This window comes from Arvicola amphibius, chromosome 12 (assembly GCF_903992535.2).
Source record: "Arvicola amphibius chromosome 12, mArvAmp1.2, whole genome shotgun sequence".
In the NCBI taxonomy this organism is placed as follows: domain Eukaryota; kingdom Metazoa; phylum Chordata; class Mammalia; order Rodentia; family Cricetidae; genus Arvicola; species Arvicola amphibius.
The window spans coordinates 19,726,261-19,747,015 of NC_052058.2; the positions used below are offsets into that span (position 1 = coordinate 19,726,261).

General features: G+C 39.8%; 1 protein-coding gene across 2 annotated transcripts in view; it reads right to left on the minus strand.

Moving 5' to 3' along the window:
- Positions 1-3,567: 3,567 nt before the first annotated feature.
- Fmn2 (formin 2) overlaps positions 3,568-20,755 on the minus strand; it is a 288,272-nt gene continuing 271,084 nt past the window's right edge. For both annotated transcript variants that reach the window (XM_038349911.1, XM_038349910.1), the window contains 2 exons: positions 5,607-5,688; positions 3,568-3,594 (listed from right to left, as the gene is read on the minus strand). In XM_038349911.1, coding sequence (XP_038205839.1) covers positions 3,568-3,594; positions 5,607-5,688 — 109 coding nt within the window. The remainder of the gene's footprint in view (positions 3,595-5,606; positions 5,689-20,755) is intronic.

Consider the following 20,755-nt stretch of genomic DNA (forward strand, 5'->3'; position numbering starts at 1 on the left):
TACACCTTCTGATGGCAGCCTATACAATGGATGTGGGGGAAGGAAGCTGTAACTCTTTGCCTGCTTGTTCTCCCTCTCACTTGCAAGGCCACTCCTTCACTGGCATTAGAACCCATCTCTGTTGAAGACCAGCTCAAACATACAGCCTCATGGACCGAACAACTACTGAATTCTTGGATCGCCCATTGGTAGACAGCTGTTGTCGGACTAGCTGGGCTATTTATAGAATAAATGATCATTATATTTATTCTATAAATCATGAATTGCTCTTCTTACTTCCTATGATCTGAAGATGTCACCCATAGTTCAAATATCAGAATCTTAATACTCAAATCATCAGTGTCAAGGGAGCCTGATATAAGTATTAATTCTATAAGTTCTATAAGTTTTGTTTCTCTTGAAAACCCTGACTAATATGATAATATAACCCCCAGTCTCTACCACTACTCCTCCACAATAAACTTCTTTTAGTCCTCAATTTGTTGATCCCAAAGTTTGTGGCATAGTTAACACTCTTTTTTTATTTAATAAATATTTATTAACATTTGTAACATTCTAGAAGCCAGAGAGACAAGTGGTAAAGAATGTCCTCTACCAAGTGGCTACTAAATTCATATATGATTACTAGTGAGCTAGAAAAATAATAGGATAAATAATAGGATAATGGCTCAAGGTGAAGGAAAACATGGAGAAAGATTTACAGTGGATGGGTTAGTTCATTTTCTCCTGCGATAACATAATACCATAGACTATGTAATATATAAGAAGTAGGAATTTGTATCAATAGGGCTCTAGAGCCTTCCAGGACCAATGGAGTACTTCTGGTGAGGGCCTGCCTGACCATTGCAGAATGCCTTGCATGGTAACAGAGTTTGAAATAGGATGTTTTTCTCCCCAGTGCGAATCCACTTACTCAGTAATGACATTAATTCCTTTATAACCCAAACACACCCCTTACGCTCCCCTGACATTGATGCTTTGGGTATTGAGATCCCAATATTTGAATTTGGGGAACATATGTAGACTACAGGAGGTGAGAAAGAACACTGTATGAAGGGACTGAAGGAAGCTTAGTCTGACTGAAGGCTGGAATTCAAGTGCTCTGAGCAGAGAGTTACAACCCAAGACAGAAGCAGGTACCTGATGCTCTGTCGGCCACAGTCAAGATTTTGGATAATGTGAGATGACTTATTTTGATGTCTATGACTAGATTTAAACAAAAATGGGTTCGATGTATAGGCAATAACTAGCATCAAGCAAATCTTTATGACAGCAACTAATAGATATTGTGAAATTAACATTGATTGCAAACTTGGCAGGTTCTAAGATCACTTCAACAAACCTCTGAGCATGCCTCTGAGGAAGCTTTTAGACCAGGTTAACTGGGATGGGAACAGCCACCCGCAATATGGGCAATATCTACTGGCTGAAGTTCTAGACTGAATAAAAAGAAGAAAATGAGCTCAGAGCAAGCCACTGTCTTCTTTCCTTTTCATTCATGAATATAGAAGCAATTCGACCAGTTGCCTTATTATGCTTTTGCTACCCATGACCGTATTCCCTTGATCTGTGAGCCAACTCAACACTCTATAAGTTGCTTTACTTGGGTATTTATATCAAGGCACAGAGAAAAAAATTAACTAATACAGCTATCAAGGAAATTCCCAACAGTTTTTGAACAAAGAACCCTGGAAAAGAGGGAGAAAAATGGGTACATCTTCAAACCAGGCACTATTAGTAGTGTTGGCTGTTGAGTCAATGAGAGACTCAAGGGAGAGTGAGCTAGAAAGAATGCCTCCTGTTTCTGAAGCTAGAGGCTCTGTTCCCTGAGATGGATAACACAGAAGAATAAAGAGTTTGGCAGGACAAGCTGACAAGCTGCATCTGGTCTTACAAATAGTACATTTTACGGTATAGTATCCAATTAGAAATGGATACTAGAACACTAGGCTACTTGCTGGAGCTCAGAAAATAAAACAACTGTGTTAAAGAGTCAATATTTTATCAAGATTTCTCACTTTCTCATGATATACTTAAGTTTCAGAATCCCACAATGAAGGATGCTCATGCTTTTTGCGTATGTGAATGTTTAGACTAACTTATTTCCCACCCGTTCCATAAAAAAGTTGACCATGATCTCCATTTTCTAAGTATACATACAGGATATGCACACAAGTGACGCAGAAATATTCTATTATTTATTTTATTTTCATATAAATTAACATTCTAAAAAATTGAAATAGAAACACTAAAATACAGTATTGCACATAGCGATCTTTGTTAAATGCCCTATTACTTCATTGAAGAGTGGTAATATACACATGGGAAGGACTGAGGGATAGGAGAATTACAAAACAACAACAGAAAAAAAGAAAACACTACTGCTCCTCTGCACTTCAAATACAAAGTAAAAGGAAAGAGGTCGTACTTTACATAAATACAAGTATAGCTATGATTTAGAACATTATTTATCTCTTTAAGTTGCTGTTCACAACTGGTTCGCAGTAGCAATAAATTTCCCGCTTTCTACATCCATAACGTTCAACCAATATTATTAGCAGCAATTTAAAAGAACAACTATCACTGTTATACAAAACCCTCTTAATGCATTATGTGTTTAACTTCAAAATATGCTCAGAAAGGATGGGAAACTCACCTGTTTTCCCTGACAGCAGAGTGGGTAGAATCCTTCCCTAGAACCCTTTGGATGCAGGGTGAATGCATCCTTACCTCCCAACTGTAAATCACCGGCTGTAACACATGGTCACAGCAATCATGTCAAAATACTCAAGCAGGCATTTCACTTAACAAGGTCCAGATAGACCTGATTCATCTATTATTTATGATAGTTATCAAAAATAAATCTTACAATTTCATGAGCTTCACTTATTCAAATTTCTTGTGTATGTGTATGTGTGTGTGTGTGTGTGTGTCTGTGTGTGTGTGTGTGTGTGAGAGAGAGAGAGTGTGAAGTATCATAATGTAAGATACAAAGGAATGTCTTTTGATTTCATTTACCTCTGCTGCAGGCCAGTTTTTCAGAGGGTCTCAAGGGACATAGGGAGCAACTTCAGAGTGGGGACAGCAATTGGTCATGACACACAGATACTACTTACTTCTCAAAATAGAAACTGTGTAAGGAGAAGTGAAGTAGATACAAAGACTTCAGTAGGAATAACATTCACCCACAAGTCTAGTCACAGCGACATGGAGTTCTGGTTGTCAGTAGAAGGGAAGATGCTTTTGTTGTGACAAGGGAGAGAACCTCACAAAAGGGAACCATAGGTTAAGGTTTAGTGTGTTCAGAGTTAGTGCTTCTTAGACGTGCTGTTTCGGTCTCTTGGGATAACACCGGAACATTTACAAAAAGAAAAGGGTTCCAATTCTCCACAGGTCTACTGCTTTTGCAATTTTAAAGGAACATACAGAAAGATTCAACAATCAGTAAACTTTCTAGAAAACATGGAAGATTATGCAAGAGTCTCCATGGAAAAGTGATCAAAATGGTGTAGCTTCGTTCCCTGCTCAGGTCACGTCGATGACTTGCTTTGTTCTGCTCTTCCCAGCTCAGGTTTTCATGCTTATCTTTGCTTTCTGAAAACAAATATACCAGGCAGGGTTAAAAAAAATAAAAAAAGAAAGGAGTTTAGAGCAGCCCAAACAAGGTTTTTTATTTTGATTAAATTCTCTGGATAAAGGTGAAAGATCAATTAATTCAAGAAACTTTACACACATTACATCTGTTCCATCTTAAAATAGTTTTCATCGAAACAAATTACCAAATGCTTTAAAGAAAATAAGTCTTTAAAGTTTAACTTGTAATGTATGTGAAGCAGGGTTGGCCCAACCCTGTCATTCCAGATCCTACATGCAAAGGCATGAATACGGAAGCAGAGCCAGTGGATTGGTTCATGGTTGACAGGTTTCAATTCTCTTCCATCTACAGCATGACCAGGGTTAGCTAATAACCATTCCTCTTATTCTATATAGATGTACTGAGATTTGGTCAGAAAACAGCAAAGATAATTTTATCACTAGATAAGACTAATTTTGATACAGAAAAAGTGACAGAAAAATAAATTTTATCTGAAGATAGAAAGAACTCTTTTCCAAACGGCTATTTAATCCTAGGAAGTTTGAGTTATCTTGACCGTCCATTCCACTTAGACTATGTTATATTAATCTTATTCAAAATGTTTTGATTTGGGCTGGAGAGATAGCTCAGAGTTAAGACCTCCACTGCTTTTGTAGAGGCCCAGAGTTTAGTTCCCAAAACATTTGTCAAGTGGCTCACAGTCTTGATACTCCATGTCTAGAGGCTCTAAAGTGCTTCTTCTCTCACTGCCTCGGGGACTTGCATCCACGTGCATATCCCCATTAAAACCATAATAATTAAATCCCATCAATACCATAAATAATTAAAAATAAAATAAATCTCAAAATTATTTTATTTGATGCCCTAAATTTTCATTTTTTTCTCTTTTTTTTCTCATTTTTTTATTAAAAATTTCCATCTCCTCCCCTCCTCCTCCCCCTTCCCTCCCTTCCCTTCCACCCATATCCCCACTCCACCCCTCTCCAAGACAAAGAGCCATCAGGGTTCCCTTCACTATGTTAAGTCCAAGGTCCTCCCAGCTCCCCCTAAGTCCACGAAGGTGAGCAACCAAATTGACAAGGTTCACAATGAGCCCGTCCATGCTGTAGAGTTCATGCTTATTGCCGTTGTCCTTGGTTTCTGAGAGGACAATAATCAACTTTATATGGAAGAACAAGAAACCCAGGATAGCCAAAACAATCTTATACAATAAAGGAACTTCTGGAGGCATTACCATCCCTGACTTCAAACTCTATTACAGAGCTACAGTATTGAAAACAGCTTGGTATTGGCATAAAAATAGAGAAGTCGACCAATGGAATTGAATAGAAGACCCAGATCTTAACCCACAAACCTATGAACACCTGATTTTTGATAAAGGAGCTAAATTTTCATTTAAACTGACATTATTTACTTACCCTGCCAACGGGAGTTGTAGGACACCTTCAAATCCTTCAAAACTTCTACAGTATCAGAAGGGAGAATTTGCCACTGTACCCAACATTTCTCTCAGAGGATATACAACTTGGTGTTTTCTTGTAATGGAGGACTTGGCCAGGGAGGAATCTTAGCTTAACCTTCTAGATAAATCTCTGGGCCACAGACTCCAAACAGCCTTCTTGAGAGTACATATCATTTCCTATTGTGCTTTATGCAGTAAATCTCTTATTAGTCACTCAGGGTTAAAGTGCAGAGATAGCCTGTGACTTATGTGCCATGAAAAAGTACAGGCTATCTCCTGCCCACGCGGTGAACAAAAGGCCTCATATATGTTCATGCTTACATTTATCTTAATTATCACATTTCAAATATCCAACTTTGAGACTAACTCAACTACAAAGGCCTGATTAAAGACATAAAGAAAAGAGACTGTTGGAATTAAAAGCTCATTGTTTATCCAAACATAGGATAAAATGACTGAGATAGTATTGTATAAATTTCTGTATATTGTAAAGACAGGGTTTAATAGCAATGACATCACAAGCCAAAACCAAGAATGGTCAATACTTACAATCCCAGAGTCGTGTCTCGGTTTTACTTTGTAGAGTGCTTTTCCTTTCTTCTGCCTACACACTTCCTCAGCTTCTTTAACTCTAAGTGGGGAAGAAGAGAGCTTATTTAAACAGGAGTTCACAATGACCACAGAAACTTACTTTATAACAAGGGGCAAGCTTCAACTCATTAAAGAATTGAATTCTTATAAAACACACGCAGGAATGCCTCCTCAGATTTAATTTTAAAATAGAAACTGTTAGAAGTAGAGCAGATCACTCATGTGGGGCTGAGGATCCTAAGATGGGATATGTTACATAAATACAAAAGGGATCAATTACTGTATAACTCAGAGACATTTGCATAATTAAGAATGATCGTGCAACAATTTACATGAAGATTAAAGATGACAGGTTCATTATCTTTCTACCAAACTCACCTACATATAAAAGACATTTGGAATAAACTTCTGGGCAGTTTCAGTAATTTAACTTCATCAAGCATGGAAGCAATTATCATTTAATTGATACAACAAAAAATCAACTGCAACGTGCTCAACCCTTCTCATTGTTTTACGAGATAGGGTCTCACATGGAACCACATGGTCTTGCTGCAACCTCCTAAGTGCTGGGATTACAGGGATGCACAACAATTCCAAGTAACATTGTTAACATATTTATGATTTCTTTGTGCATTTGTGGATAACATTCCGAGGAAAAACGCACTGTGGCCATGAGAAGCACTGTTTAGAGATGAAATTCGCATGGATCGACCTTGCTATAGAACACTGCCAACGTCCTATCACCTCTAATTTAGGAAGCCTCTTAAATAACAAAAGGACACGGTCACCAAAGTATTACATATGATTATAGAAAAGTTTCTTCCAGTGCTAAAGACTATTTTGCTAAATCATTTCTTTATAAATTGCAATATATTATAAAAAATTGTGACTGCTTTCACTAAAGGAATCACCATAGGCCTAGAAGGTAGGACTCCATTAATAAAAAAGGGGCACAACAAGAAATAACATGATCTATCAGAGTCATTTATTTCTTACTCATGTGATTTTTTTCCTTAAGAATAAAATTAACTAAAACATCAAGTATATCAGGAGAAACTGAACAGGCCGTCGTTTGATCTTAAGGAAATATACCTTATGTTGATTAAATTTCTTGAAAGAAACAAATCTTGAATATGTTTCTTGGGCCCTGTGGCAAACGTTCAATGACAGTATTTATTTCCTGTGTAATTGATTCAACCTTCCTTAAACGATAGAATGACCCACTGATCCAGGCAGGCATCTCAAGCCCTTTGTAAAAGTAATTCCTTTCGGATACAAATGCTGCTGGTTGGGTAGACAGTAATTCCAGAAACTGGGGACAGTTTAGACACTGCATTGTTACCACGTTTATTACTTCCCTACCAAGCCATAAATTCCCTTTAATCCCTCCCTAAACATCTGAAGACAAAAACATTCTCTCTATAACAAACTAAGGATTTCAGAGTCACCATCTTCCTCTGAAATAGCTGCCAGTAAATTTAAGCTTGAAGTATTTGGATAGGGAATTAAGGAAACTTTTTTTTTCTTCTCCTTTTTTAAATTTTTTTTAGCACTTAGTCAAAATCCAGTAGATCCTCTTTTAAATTTGCTTGGAGTTCTTTAAAACATTTCATAACATGAAAAAAAATGTACTTCACGAGTATTTAGATCCCCAAAGCATCCTGGTGCTCGCTCTGCTCTATTTGCAGCAGTCTCAGGACATATCTTGGTTAGGATCACAGGAAGCTGATTTTAATACAAACATATTTAATTTTACATGAAAGAAAGTCCAGTCATTCCTTACGGTAGGACCCATGAAAACTGGAGAGAGTGTGCGTCAAGGTGGCGTCACAGGATCTTTTAGCTCATTTATTCATTTGACAATCATTAGTGGAACAGAAACTCCAGGTCAGGTCCTGGTACAGCTCGGGTTTACATGGACAATTCAGCTCAACATCTCTAGGCCAGAGGCATCCAAAAGCAGAAGTAAGCAACGACAGCGTGCACTACGGGCGGCTCCCTGCATCTGTGTTAAATCCCCGAGGGGCTTCTGCAATTAGTATTCAGGGTTTATAAAAAATCCACCCATGAGCATCTTGATGGTTGAATCTGATTTTCAAACAACCAAGAAAGCTCACTTGCCCATATTTTTAGAAAGAGTAACTGTTACCGAGGGTGGAAGAAAATAAATATGATATATAAAGTCACACATACAATGGTGGAGAAAGAGCCAAAAAATACCATGCTGCACACAAAAAAAGAGTGTTTTGTTCTTCTCGTGCTACAGGGTCCCTACAAGGCAAATGCTCCAAGTGCTCTGACCTATGCCTTAGTGCCTGTGTGTCAGTCATCTCCTCTTAGGCACCTTGAGAAACGTGTACGTGAGAAAATTAGGGAGCTGGAGAACTGAGCACCAGGATAAATAGACTGCTGTTCTACTTTGTACTTGTTCCATGGAGAATCTGCTTTAATGCAAGTCCCCAGGTCCACCTATATTTTTGGGACTGAGTCCCTCTGGTTCAAAGACAACATCTGGGGAAATAAAACACAGGCAGCCAATGAGTACCTTTTTGAGAAACAGTACTCTCTAACTAGGGTCTGAAACCTACGCCTAGACTCTCTTAACAGGATGGCAATGCCTTCTCATCCCTTTCCTCCAACAGAAAACCATGAACATGCTCCCCTCCATTTCGAGTAACTGCTGCTCCTTCTGAGCGCCAACCGCATTTCAGTATAACTCCCATACCAAGACTTTCCTGTTACACTTGAGACTGGAAAAAGGAATATGGCCCTGGAGTTCAGGTTTACTGCCAGGATTGTAAATAAAGAAAAATGAAACGGATGAAAGAAGAAAGGAAGGCAGGCAGGAAGGAATGAAGGAAGAGAGGAAGAACACAAGAAAGGAGGAAAGGAAGAAGCCAAGGAGGGATGAATTGAATGTGCCTGAGTTGGTAGTGTGTTTGCCTGGCATGCACTAAGCACAGGGTCTGATCCTCACCAGGCACAGTGGTGCACACCTATAATCTCAGCATTTGAGAGGTAAAGGCAGAAGGATCAAATTCCAAGGTCATTCTAGCCTGCATATTTAGTCAACCTGTGACACATGACAGCTTGATGTAGGTGTGTTTTCTATCTATCTGATGATTTCATTGCTTAATTAATAAAGAAACTGCTTGGCCTGATAGGTCAGAACATAGGTGGGTGGAGTAGACAGAACAGAATGCTGGGAAGAAGGGAAGTGAGTCAGATGTAATGAAGCTCTGACGCAAGATGGACGCAGGCTAGAATCTTCCTGGTAAGCCACCACCTCGTGGTGCTACACACATTATTAGATATGGGTTAAAGCAAGATATGTGAGAATTAGCCAATAAGAGGCTGAAACTAATGGGCCAGGCAGTGTTTAAATGAATACAGTTTGTGTGTTGTTATTTCCAGGGCTAAGCTAACTCTGTGGGAGCCGGGCGGGATGAAAAGCAGGCCTGCCCACCTCATCACTACAACAGCTGTCTTCTAAGAAATTAAAAACAAAAGAAATGCAAGAAGGGAGAGAAAACAAAAGAGAAAAAGCAAAGCCAAGGAAGTGAAACAGATATAAAGACAGGGAAGGAAAAGCTGGCGAGGAACAGCCGAAGCCAGCTCTCTAGGTCAGCATCTCCCCAGCTGAGCTATCATGGCAGAAATTGTTACCTGTCATCTTAGGTCTAGGGAGTAATTGCTGGGGGCCTTTCATCTACTCCCTCTCCCTCACTCTCTCCCCTCACTCAGCGAAGCCAAACATTTCCAAAGTGATGAGGGAAAAAAGATGCTAAGAAGAAAGATTTCAAGCAAGACATTAAAAACACCAACTTCAACATTGTACTAATTGGGAAGGGGGAACAAAATAAAAGAAGAGACAGCATTTCATTTACAGAAGGCAGTCATTAAGAACAGAGAAGGTATGTCGAGAGGAAACACTGGTTGGGGGAGGGCAGTGGTCCACTGCTTCCAAACATAGTCTACAATGGAGTTCAACCTTTAGCTACTTCTTTGTTGAAATGGGATAACAGTTTTAAAGAATCTATGAATATTATGGAGAAGCACAGGCAGCTCTATGCATGCTTAATGAAGATCTGCTCTTTTAAACACAGTTACAGTCACAGAAATGGGAACATGAACTGCCAGGACATTTGTTAATTGAGATTTCACTCTCTTAATGAACTAAGAAGGGAGGTAAGGATGTTAGGATAGAATCCACGAGTGACAGGCTAATTTTAACCGTCGTGACATTCCATCATCAATGCAGACAGTAGAAAGAAAATGCATGTAGATCTAATCACAGGATAATAAAAAGAAAGTCCTCATTCATCATTTTTAGTCATTTCAGAAAAAAAAAACAAAAAAATAGCAGAAAACAGGAAAAGGGCATTATCTTTTAAGAGGAAGAAGGGATATTAGATGGGAGATAATGGCTGTAAAATTTAATGTTAATATTTTCCTGTAACCGCTGTCCACGGGTCTTCAGAAACAAAGGAAACTATGCATCTCTGCATAAATGCTCAAAGTCCATACTTATTCCTCAATGGGAGAGCCAGAAATTGTCACAGAAGGGGATATTCTCTATCTTTTAAGAGAATAGTTGATTACAGCTAACGATCAAAAGACATACAGAACCATGTTTGGCAAAGAGTTCGTGGTGACCAATGAGTAAAATGAGTTTTGCTAATTCTTTTTGTTGTTGTTGTTGCTTAAAGCTGAAGAGATAAGGAGGGGGTAGGAGAGAAAGGGAACACACACAGAGACAGAGACAGATGATGGACAGAGCAAGGCTGAGCGAGCTATACCTGGCGGCATCCTATATTCGGCACTAGCCACATCACTGCTGTGATGTCCCAATAGAGAGCCACTCTCCAGAGCCCTCCTAAGATATACAAGGTGCTCAGGATTTCTGTACAGTGCCTAACTGTATATAAATTGCATATTTTCTGTTTCTTCCCAAAATGGCAACTCCAAACTCTCCTCACTAGAGCCAGAAAGCCTGCCTCGGGCTTTACTATGTCTATCCTCTTTAGCAGAGACAGCCAGATAGCTAAGCTAGCTTAAATGGCAACACCGATTACAATCATGAGTCTGAGTTTAGCACCACATAAAAAAAAATGTTAGTCCTGGACCTACAGGAAGACTTCCGAGCTCCTCCTCATCCCTGTCTCCCACATTCAAGTTTGTGTCTGCATGCATGTGTATTTGTGGTATATGTATGTGCTTGTGAGGCCATGTGCATGTATGATGCTCATGCATTGTGTGTTCATGTATGCATGCATCCGAAGGCCAGAGGTTGATCTTGTTGAGACAGTTCTTCACTGAAAGGGAAGCTTACTGATTTCGCCAGAGCTGACTAACAGGCTTCAGCTATCTGCGTGTCTCTACCTCTCCCCACTCCCCACTATTAATGTTTAGTGGCAGTCTGTGGTGACACAGGGGTCTACACAAAAAAGAGGCAACAGCAGTTTAGGTGAGGAGTAAATTATCTTAGGTGCAGAGCCCATGATCTTTGAGGTCACATAAAAACCTACTACCACTACTGTGACAAAAACCTATAAACAAGCTTGCCCCAGGTCACCCAAAAGGAAATTATACAAAGGAACATTATACAAAGATCACTAATTACCAAGTTGTAGCTGGAATTTACCTAAAAAAACTCCCATACAAAGTTTATTTTCTCAAAAGTAAAATTGTGAATATTCTCTGATATGAAGCTACAAACTTTCTCCACATGTAGATGGAATTTGTTTCTTTTCTCACAGAGCATGTGGGTGGCTGCTGCTTCCTTTGGGCTTAGTGTATCCAGCTTAGAAGTTACGACATAAATAAGATCTGAAAGCAGGAGACTGAGACAACTTTAAGGTTTACAATATCATAAAGAAGACAGATATAAGTAAGAGAATATGGACTTAGTTCTTATAGGATTTGTTAACATCAGTTTTACATCTCCATCACTTTTTTTTATACAAATGAAAACTCTTAAGCTGTGTCTGTACTAAAACTGGATTCATTTGCATTAAGTGTTTTGTAAACAAAGGGAATGGTTTTTCATTTCTGTTCTAATAAAGATGTATTTCCCACCCCTGAACCTTCTCTAGCCCCGGACCCATTTATTGTGAGGCAAATATATACAAAACGGTCAGTGCAGTTAAGTTTAAAAACAGTGTGTGAGATGAACAGAGAGACAGACTCAGCTGCAGACAGAAAAGAGAAGCCAGACATCCCTGTAGCCCATAGACGGGGCAACCTCTATCCACCTCCTAAACCAAACGCCACTCTGGCCACGGTCTTATCAAGAACAGATACACTGTCATCATTCAATCGGATGGGAAAGGCGGCTACTTTCCCACTGCTAAGGATGAATAATTTGCTCTACACAAGTATCTGTGGCAGACAGTCACATCCCACTGGCTCCAGCTCCGCTTTCTGAGTCGCTGCTGCCTTCACTCTGGGAGCTGGGTTGTTTGGCAGTGGGAGAGGTTGACATTGAGTCTGGGGCAGTCTCTTCGGTCTGAGATCCCCATTATGGAGAAACAGACCTAGAGTAGCAGGAAGCCAACAGCAAATGAAAGTGTTATTGCTGCTATTTCAGAATGCTTTACAAAAAAGAAAAAAGAAAAAAAGAGAAAATCAACATCAGGTCTGCCTACAAATGAATTTTTTCAACCTACAAAGTGGGGCAAGTGAGAGGCAGAGATCTTAGACCATGGTTGGTGGGTGGTAATGGCTTAAGACTTCTAGGATCTTTCCAAGCAGAGACAGAAAAGGTATCAGATGTCGTGTGGAATTAAAGGTGATTTAGGAAGTTTATTCTGTCGAATCTCCTTTGTGACCCAAATAATCTCAAACTCACCCACATAGAACCACAGAGATCTGAGAAAATAATAAAATAAGGATCCCAAAGTAACTGATCATGATCACCAGGAGAAAGAGTGACAGCTTCCTACAGCATCCATTCCTGAATAGCATGTGGATTGTTTTTCAGCTTTTCAGAGAAAAGACTGCATTGGCCCATCCAGTACTTACAGAAAACAGTAAGAATGAGTTCAAGATGATTCTGGAGGAAGAAAACTAGCTTTTCAGTACATTCTTGTACTGATGGAAGCCAGAGTTCGGGTAGCAGGGATGTGACATAGTAAGGGACAGGGAGTTCTATAGGGCACTGTGCTTCAGGTGCCCAGGGGCCTGACCCAAAGACAGGGGATCCAGGTTCACACAGAAGCCGCACCTCATACTCTGTCTACCTGTACCCAAAGCAAGTCTCCTATTTTCTGAGGAAACCTCCTATCTCCAACCCTACCTCGTGACCGTTGGCCGGGGGGGGGGGGGGGGAGGTTCTATGAGACTTGTCATAAAATGACACATGAATATTTATAAACATGAAGAAAATTAACAGAGATGATTATTGCCAGCATTTCTGGAAGTATTTCTGTGGGGCATATACAGGTGAAAATAGATAAAAGGGCCATTTGCTTACTTTACTTCTAATTTGTGCATTTATGCATAAATATATATACATGTGGGGTGTGTGTGTGTGTGTGTGTATGTGTGTGTGCAGGTGGAGGCTAGATACTGACTTCATGTGTCTTCCTCTGTTGTTCTCTTCCTTATTTCTGGGGATGGGTCTCTCACTGAACATGAAGTTCCCCACTTCAACTAGATTGGCCTCAATCTGCTTGAGCCCCCACCCCCAATTTGTTAGGGGTTACAGAAACATATTATCAAGTCGAGATTTTAACATGGGTGCTGGAGACCTGAACTCAGCTCCTCAAGTTTGTCTCCAGGTGTTTTTACAGAAGCAGGATGCCATTTCTTGTAATTTTATGCAGCTTCTATGACAAAGCAACAACTATGGCTATTTATCTCTTTTTCGCTTGAGTTTAATAATCACACAGAGTCATTTTTAAGTTCCCAGAGCACAATCTGAGCCCTTACACAGGTCATTATTCCCTAGACACTCAGAAACAGCTAATTTGATGAGCTACCCATGATAAACAACATAAGTTCTAATTAGGGCTTTGACTTCTGCCTCTTGGTTTTGCATCTCTCCTGGATTTGACTTAACCTTTGAGTTGACTGATTTACTGCTATTATTCTATCTTTAAATAACTTATTTTTAATGGAGGTATACGAAATTCAAAGTCATAAGATAGCCAAAAGTATTTTTCACTTCAGAGGGACTAACTTTGTGCTCTGTCTAGAATGATAGGACTGGAAAGATTCAAGCTAAATGACCTCAGTAACTCCTAGGCTATAATGTGGCCTCAGTTCCATAAAACAGTTGACAAATCTCTCATAGGATGCTAGTGGGCTAATTACAGAAAAGATGGTTTCCTGTGAAGATAGTTGAATGAATTTACAGTAAAGACAACAAGGTAGCTTCATACTTGGTTACGTCCCTTTTATATATAACTGTCTTTTACAACTCTTAACAAACAAAACATATTGTCAAAATCTAAAAGTTTTAAGTGTCTTTCAGATCTAACAGAGGTTCTGTAATTGGACACATTACAAACATATCAACAGAAACACAACTGTCTACAGGCAGTCATCTCTGAGAATTAGAAACGTGTAAGATTTGACTGGAGAAAATAAAAATGATCGCTACATATTCCTGACTCTACTTTCTAGGAGGCATTTTTGATGTGGTTCTTTTCCAAGCAAAGGTATGAAACTGTAGTTTGGAAAAATGCAAAACTATAACTTAGAGAAAAAAATTTAATGAATAAGCTTCTTAAAAAACAATTATTCAATATCGACTGACACAAAATTTTAAAGTTGAACCTAGGGAAGGTATTTCTGAATAGACAATGACCAATAAAAACCTTATGTATACATAATAAAAACCTTATGTATACATATATATACATGTACACATACATAGCCCACACGCATACACATAACTTGAGAGGCATGCTCATGGGAGTGGGCAGAGGGGTAGTATCTGGGAGGGCATAGAGGGGGTAAAGGAAGAGGCAAAGTGACATCATTCTATTTCAGTTGAAACATTCAAAACCCTTTACGTATGTTACGTTGTTTTAGAAGGAGTCAAACTGGAGACAGATTAGAACACGGAAACATCTACAAAATGCACAGTGGAAACCTGAACTAAACACCATCCAGAGAGGGCTGGGTCTCAGACAGCCTTGGCAATGTCAACTATCCATGCTATGAAGAAGAGAAACACCATTGGTCTAGGGAATCAACGGATAAATGTCAAGCTCAGGGGCATCTGTGTGTAAATGAAGGCCCTTGACTCTGTAATGTCAAGCTAGAGCACCATTTAATGTCATTGAACATGAAAAAGGCCTATTGATAAATCTGAAGGGTTCTATTTCAAATGTTTCCATAACTTCATTTTTCTTTAATGTTTCTTCTTCTCTCATAACTTACATAGTGACCACAGTTCCCCTCCCTTCCCTCTCCCCTGATGTGGGAGAGTCTTCTGTTTGTGCTGATTTCAATAAAGAAACTGCCTTGGCCCATTTGATTGGCCAGCCCTTAGGTGGGCGGAGTAGACAGAACAGGAAGAAGGAAGTGAGGTAGATAGCTCAGTCAGATGCTACGCCTCTCTTAAGTTAGTCAGACTGCCGTGCCTCTGCTCAGAGAGAGATGCGATGAAGCTCCAGCCCAAGATGGACGTACGCTAGAATCTACCTGGTAAGGCACCACTTTGTGGTGTTACACAGATTATTAGATATGGGTTAGTCAAGATGTGAGTAAGAGCCTGAAAATAATGGGCCAGGCAGTGTTTAAAAGAATACAATTTGTGTGTTGTTATTTCGGGGTATAAGCTAGCTGGTGACCGGGAGCAGGGCGGCAGGAACACAGCCCGCAGCTCCTCACTACACTCCCCAATCTCTCCCCACCACCTGCCCTTTTCTTTAGATATATTCCCTTTCCATCTCCCCTCAAAAAAGGGCAGGCTTCCTGGGACATCAACCAAGCACTGCATAACCAAAACAATAAGACCAGGTGATGTGAGATTCCCCACTGTATGCTGTGAATACCATTGGTTAATTAATAAAGCTGCTTTCGGCCTATTGCAGCACAGTATAGAGCAAGGCAGGAATTCCAAGCAAATAAAGGAAGAGACAGTAACAGAGTCAGAGAAACATCAAGTAGCCGCTGCCCAAGAAGACAGACACCTGGAAAGTTTACCGGTAAACCATGAGCTTCATGGTAAAATATAAAATAATGGAAATGTGTTAATTTAAGATATAAGAGCAAGCTAGTAAAACATTTATGCTATTGGCCAAGCAGTGTTTTAAATAACATAGTTTCTGTGTAATTATTTTGGGTCTGAGCAGTCGGGAATGAACAAACAGCCTCCGACTACAACCAGGCACACACCATCACATGAAGGCTGGACAAGGCAACCCCATAGGAGGAAAAGGGTCCCATGAGTAGGCAACAGTCAGCTCCCCTCCAATCCCACTGCTAGGAGTCCCACAAGAACACCAAGCTACTCAATCATAATGTATATATAACTTCCCTTTTAAATGCAGCTCTAAGAATTGAACCCTATGTCTCATGCAATAGGCATAGACATCCTCAGTCACCAAAAAAATTACTTCTAAAACCATTTTATGTCATGTGTATGAGTGATTGCCTGAATATATGTCGGTGGATCAGGCCACTAAAGGGCTCAGGTTAGAGCCTTTGGGATGACAGCTACAGATGGTTGTGAGCTACTATGGGGATGCTGGGAATTGAACCCAGGTCATTTGGAAGAACGTCCAGTGCTATTAACTATCAAACCATCTCTCTAGTGTTCTCAGCCATTTTTCTTCTTGTTTTCAAACTACATTTTGAGACATGTTCTTGTTAAGCTGTCTGGATTCACACTTGTGCTATTGGCCTCCTAAGTATCAGGAATTAGAGGTGGGTTACCACACCTAGTTTCATCCCATTCTGTAACAACTAAACTGAGCCTGAAACTTCCAAAATTCGTGTATGCATGTATAATAAGACATTTAATCGTATCATCACATTATATACATTCATATTTTAATCTAATAGAGGAGATATAAAAACTATATATTAAAAACTATATATGCTGTCACATATCTTTTAACTTCATGACACTTGGATGTCCATGAGAGTACAGTCCAACTGCCCTTTCCTTATGTATGCAAAAAAGGCCATGTGCTGATCTCCCTGGGAAGGGGAATTAGACAAGATAGCCTAAGAAAATTGGAAGGGAGAGGGGAGAAAAGAGGGCAGAAGGAGAGGAGGAGGGAGAAAAGGGAGGGAAGAGGAGAACATGAGGGAATAGTATGATTGAGATGGGGGAAGGACAGAGAGGGAGAGCAAGGAAAGAAATACCTTGATTGAGGAGTCATTATGGGGCTAGTGAGAAACCTGGCACTAGGGAAATTCTCAGGAATCTACAAGAATGACCCCAGCTAAGTCCCCAAGCAATAGTGGAGAGGGTGCCTGAACTGGCCTTCCCCTGTAATCAGATTGGTGACTACCTTAATTGTCATCATAGAACCTTCATCCAGCAACTAATGGAAGCAAATGCAGAGATCCACAGCTAAGCACTTGGCCGAGCTTCCAGAGACCAGTCCAAGAGAGGGAGGAGCAATAACATAAGCAAAGGGGTCATGACTATAATGGGGATACACATAGAAACAGCTGACCAGAACTAGTGAGGGCTCACTGATCCTAATCTGATAGTGGGGGAACATGCATAAGACTACCCTAGGTTCACTGAATGTGGGTGACAGTTTTATGGCTTGGGCAGTCTGTGGGGTCACTGACAGTGAAACCAGGATTTATCCCTAATGCCTGAAGTGGTGTCTTGGAGTCCTTTCTTTTTGGAGGGATACCTTGCTCAGTCTATATATTGGGGGAAGGGCTTTGGTTCTAATTCAAAGTGATGTGTCAGACTTTGTTGACTCCCCTTGGGAAGCCTAACCCTCTCTGAGAAGAGGATGGGGGGAAGGTGGGGGAGTGGGAGGAGGGGAGGGAGTGAGAATTGGGATAGGTATGTAAAATGAGAAAAGATTGTTTAAAAAATATAAGTTTAATAGTAATATAAAAAGGCCATGTATTGTTTTATGCACATTGAAGAAATTTTAGGTTTCTTTAAAATCTAAAAACAATACTGTTATCAGAAGCATACAAGAGTAAATAAAACAGATCCTGTCACACACTATAGCCCCAAATAATAAGAAATTATATTTGACATCAAAGTTCATCTTTTGTTACAGGAAAATAATGCTGTTTACTACATCTGATACTTCCTTTATTTTTAAAGATTATAACATGACTATATTTCCCCTTCCTTTTCTTCCTTCCAAACCCTCTCATATACCCACACATTTGCTCTCTTTCAAGTTCATTGCCTCTTTTTATTTTGTTGTTGCTACACTTGCGCACACACAAGTATGTATGTAACATGAATACATAAATAAGTGAAAACCTGTTCACTCCATACAATGTCACTTGTATGTACATATATTTCAGTCTAGGCCAAGAACTACAGGAGATTACAAGAGTAGAAGAAATAGTCTTCTCCAGGGAAGCACACACAAATTGATTATCCAATATATCTGATAGCATTCATGCAAACTTCCTTTTATTATTTCTATCTGTGATGTGATGTGTGCGTTTGTGTATGTGTGTGTGTGTGTATGTGTGTGTGTGTGTGTGTGTATGCATGAGAATATGGGATAGGAGCTGAACTCAAGGCTTCATGCATGTTATTCAAAGATAGTTTTCTTAATCTCATGGTTTTTTTTAAAGTGGTCCAGAAAAGGTTTGACCATAGCTAGTGAGATAGAAAGTTAAACTCTCTTGGGATTTATTCTGTGATGCTCATTTTGACACTTGTCTCTCAAGAATGATGTGTACAAATCATTTAATCATTCATATCTTACTTGCTGAAGGACTTGGTGGGGATACGAAGGAACACAAGGGCTATTAGACACAGGAATTAGATTATAGTGAGTTTATCCAATTTCCTCCATGTAAAACTCATAAAAGAGCACAACAAAGCTATTTATATCATAATGGCTTGGAATTGCACAAGAGGAAGAATGGCTTAATTAAGATGCGGGAGATACGAGGCAGGGACAAACGAAGGAAGCACACTCACTATGAGAGAATTAGTGTCTCAATTTCTCTTTCACCAGAATATTCCTATCTGGCTACAAATATGTTTTTTATCCCACCATCTGAAAACTCATAAAACCTCAGAAAACAAAACTCAATCTAACTTCCGCCACCCAGCTCTTCCTTTCACTATGGCCCTTTGCATGTAAAAGTTCCTTGAACTTGTTGCCTCTGGTCTGTCTTTACTTCCTCGGTTTCTGTCATCTTCATCCCTAAGCATTCTGAGTCTACCTATGTAGATGCTGAGTGCAAAGGTCAATTGTTAGTCTTCCTCTCTCTCTCTACTTTGCATAGCAAGGTCACACAGGCTCATATTGTATGTCCATTCTTCTCAAACCTTGCCTGAACTTGTTGCATTAGACTATACTGCTGATCCCACTATTCCTTTCCCAAGTACACTGTTCTCTCTTCCTGGATGGCTCTGATCTAGCCACCCTGGGCTTCTCAATATGCTTTTCCTCAGCTTCTCCAGTTGCTATTCCAAGTATCTGGGATTTTCCTTCTTGAGATTTCAACTAGTTTATTCTCTAATTACCTTCAAGTCCCTGCTTACACACCACTTCTCAGACACCATCTGGCTACCTTACAGCAAACCAACATCCTCCAACTCCGTCTTTCCTTGACCCAGGGATGACTTCTCTTTAACTATATTGGAAACTCCATCAGGGTAGAGATTTTCTGTTTTTGTTTGCAACTCCAATCATTCGATGAAAGATCTAAGCAAAGTGTGTTGGCAAATTCTAAACTGCGAGGGAATGATGGAGATACGATATTCAGGAGAGAGATGACATAAGAACACCCCTGTGGGTAATGACCATACATGGAAATGGAAATTTGAATAAAAGCATCCTCTGTTTCCCATTTCTCCCCTGCCTTCCAAGCTATGTCTTGTGCTCCTTAGGAAATAAGCTTTGCTTGCCCTGCTGACTTGAAAACAGTGCCTCTTAGAGATCTCCTTCTAGAGCAAGAAGGGTGAAGGGTTAGGCCCGCTGATGCTGAGGAGCAGAGGACAGTGGAGATGTGCGCTTTGATGAGGGAACCCTGTGCACAGACAGCAAAGGCAAGGCTGACGATATGAGGTGACAAACTCGACCTGAGCAGGAAGCTAAGTGAATGAGATGCAGTGAGGAAACTCTGTCATAATTACAGAAGTGAGGATGTCACATCAGAGCAGGAGAGAATCTAAATGGTTCTCCATAGTTAGTTCCATAGTTAGTTAACCTTACACACCAGGAATTTCATTAAGAAACTGATATATCCGCATGCTTCCATATAGAACAGTGGGGCCAGTACCTGCATAGTTCTCTCGGTCCAACAAGGATCCAAAACTTTGTTGCCAGAAAACTTACAGAAAGGAGACATTTCCCCATTTCGTACAGGTGTATGGCATACCGCACTACCAGATAGAACAGATAGCACGAAATAATAAAACACAATATTTCTACAGTAAGCTTATGAACGTTTATGGTAAGTTGGACATGCAGAGATTAAAAACACCCCCAGAAAAGTTGAGTTTTGCTGACAGGTAAGCTTGCTGCAAATCTCTGAATAATATTTTTGTTTCATAGGTTGTTTGTGTCTTCAAATTGTAGATAGGAGATCATGACTCCAGACTGCAAAATGAAGAGTGAAGCTTTATCAGTCATAATTATTATGCTTAAAAGTTTGTAGGGCTTGTGTGCAGTCTCATTGTATCTTGTTAGGCCATGTTCAGTGGCTATCCCTGGGAGGCCTACTCTTTATTTTTTTTAAAGGGAAACAGAGGAGGAGTGGCTCTCGGGGAGAAGGGAGGAGGGGGAGGGACTAAGAGGAGTGGAGGGAGGGGAACTGTGGTTGGAATGTAATGTATGAAAGAAGAATAAAATTAAAACACAAATAAAGAAAAAAGAATAGTTTAACAAAAAAGTCTATGAACTCCCTTGTTTATATCAGAGAAGTCAATAAATAAGCAAGAAGAGAATGGAAATGGTCTCTAGGAATCAAGCTTT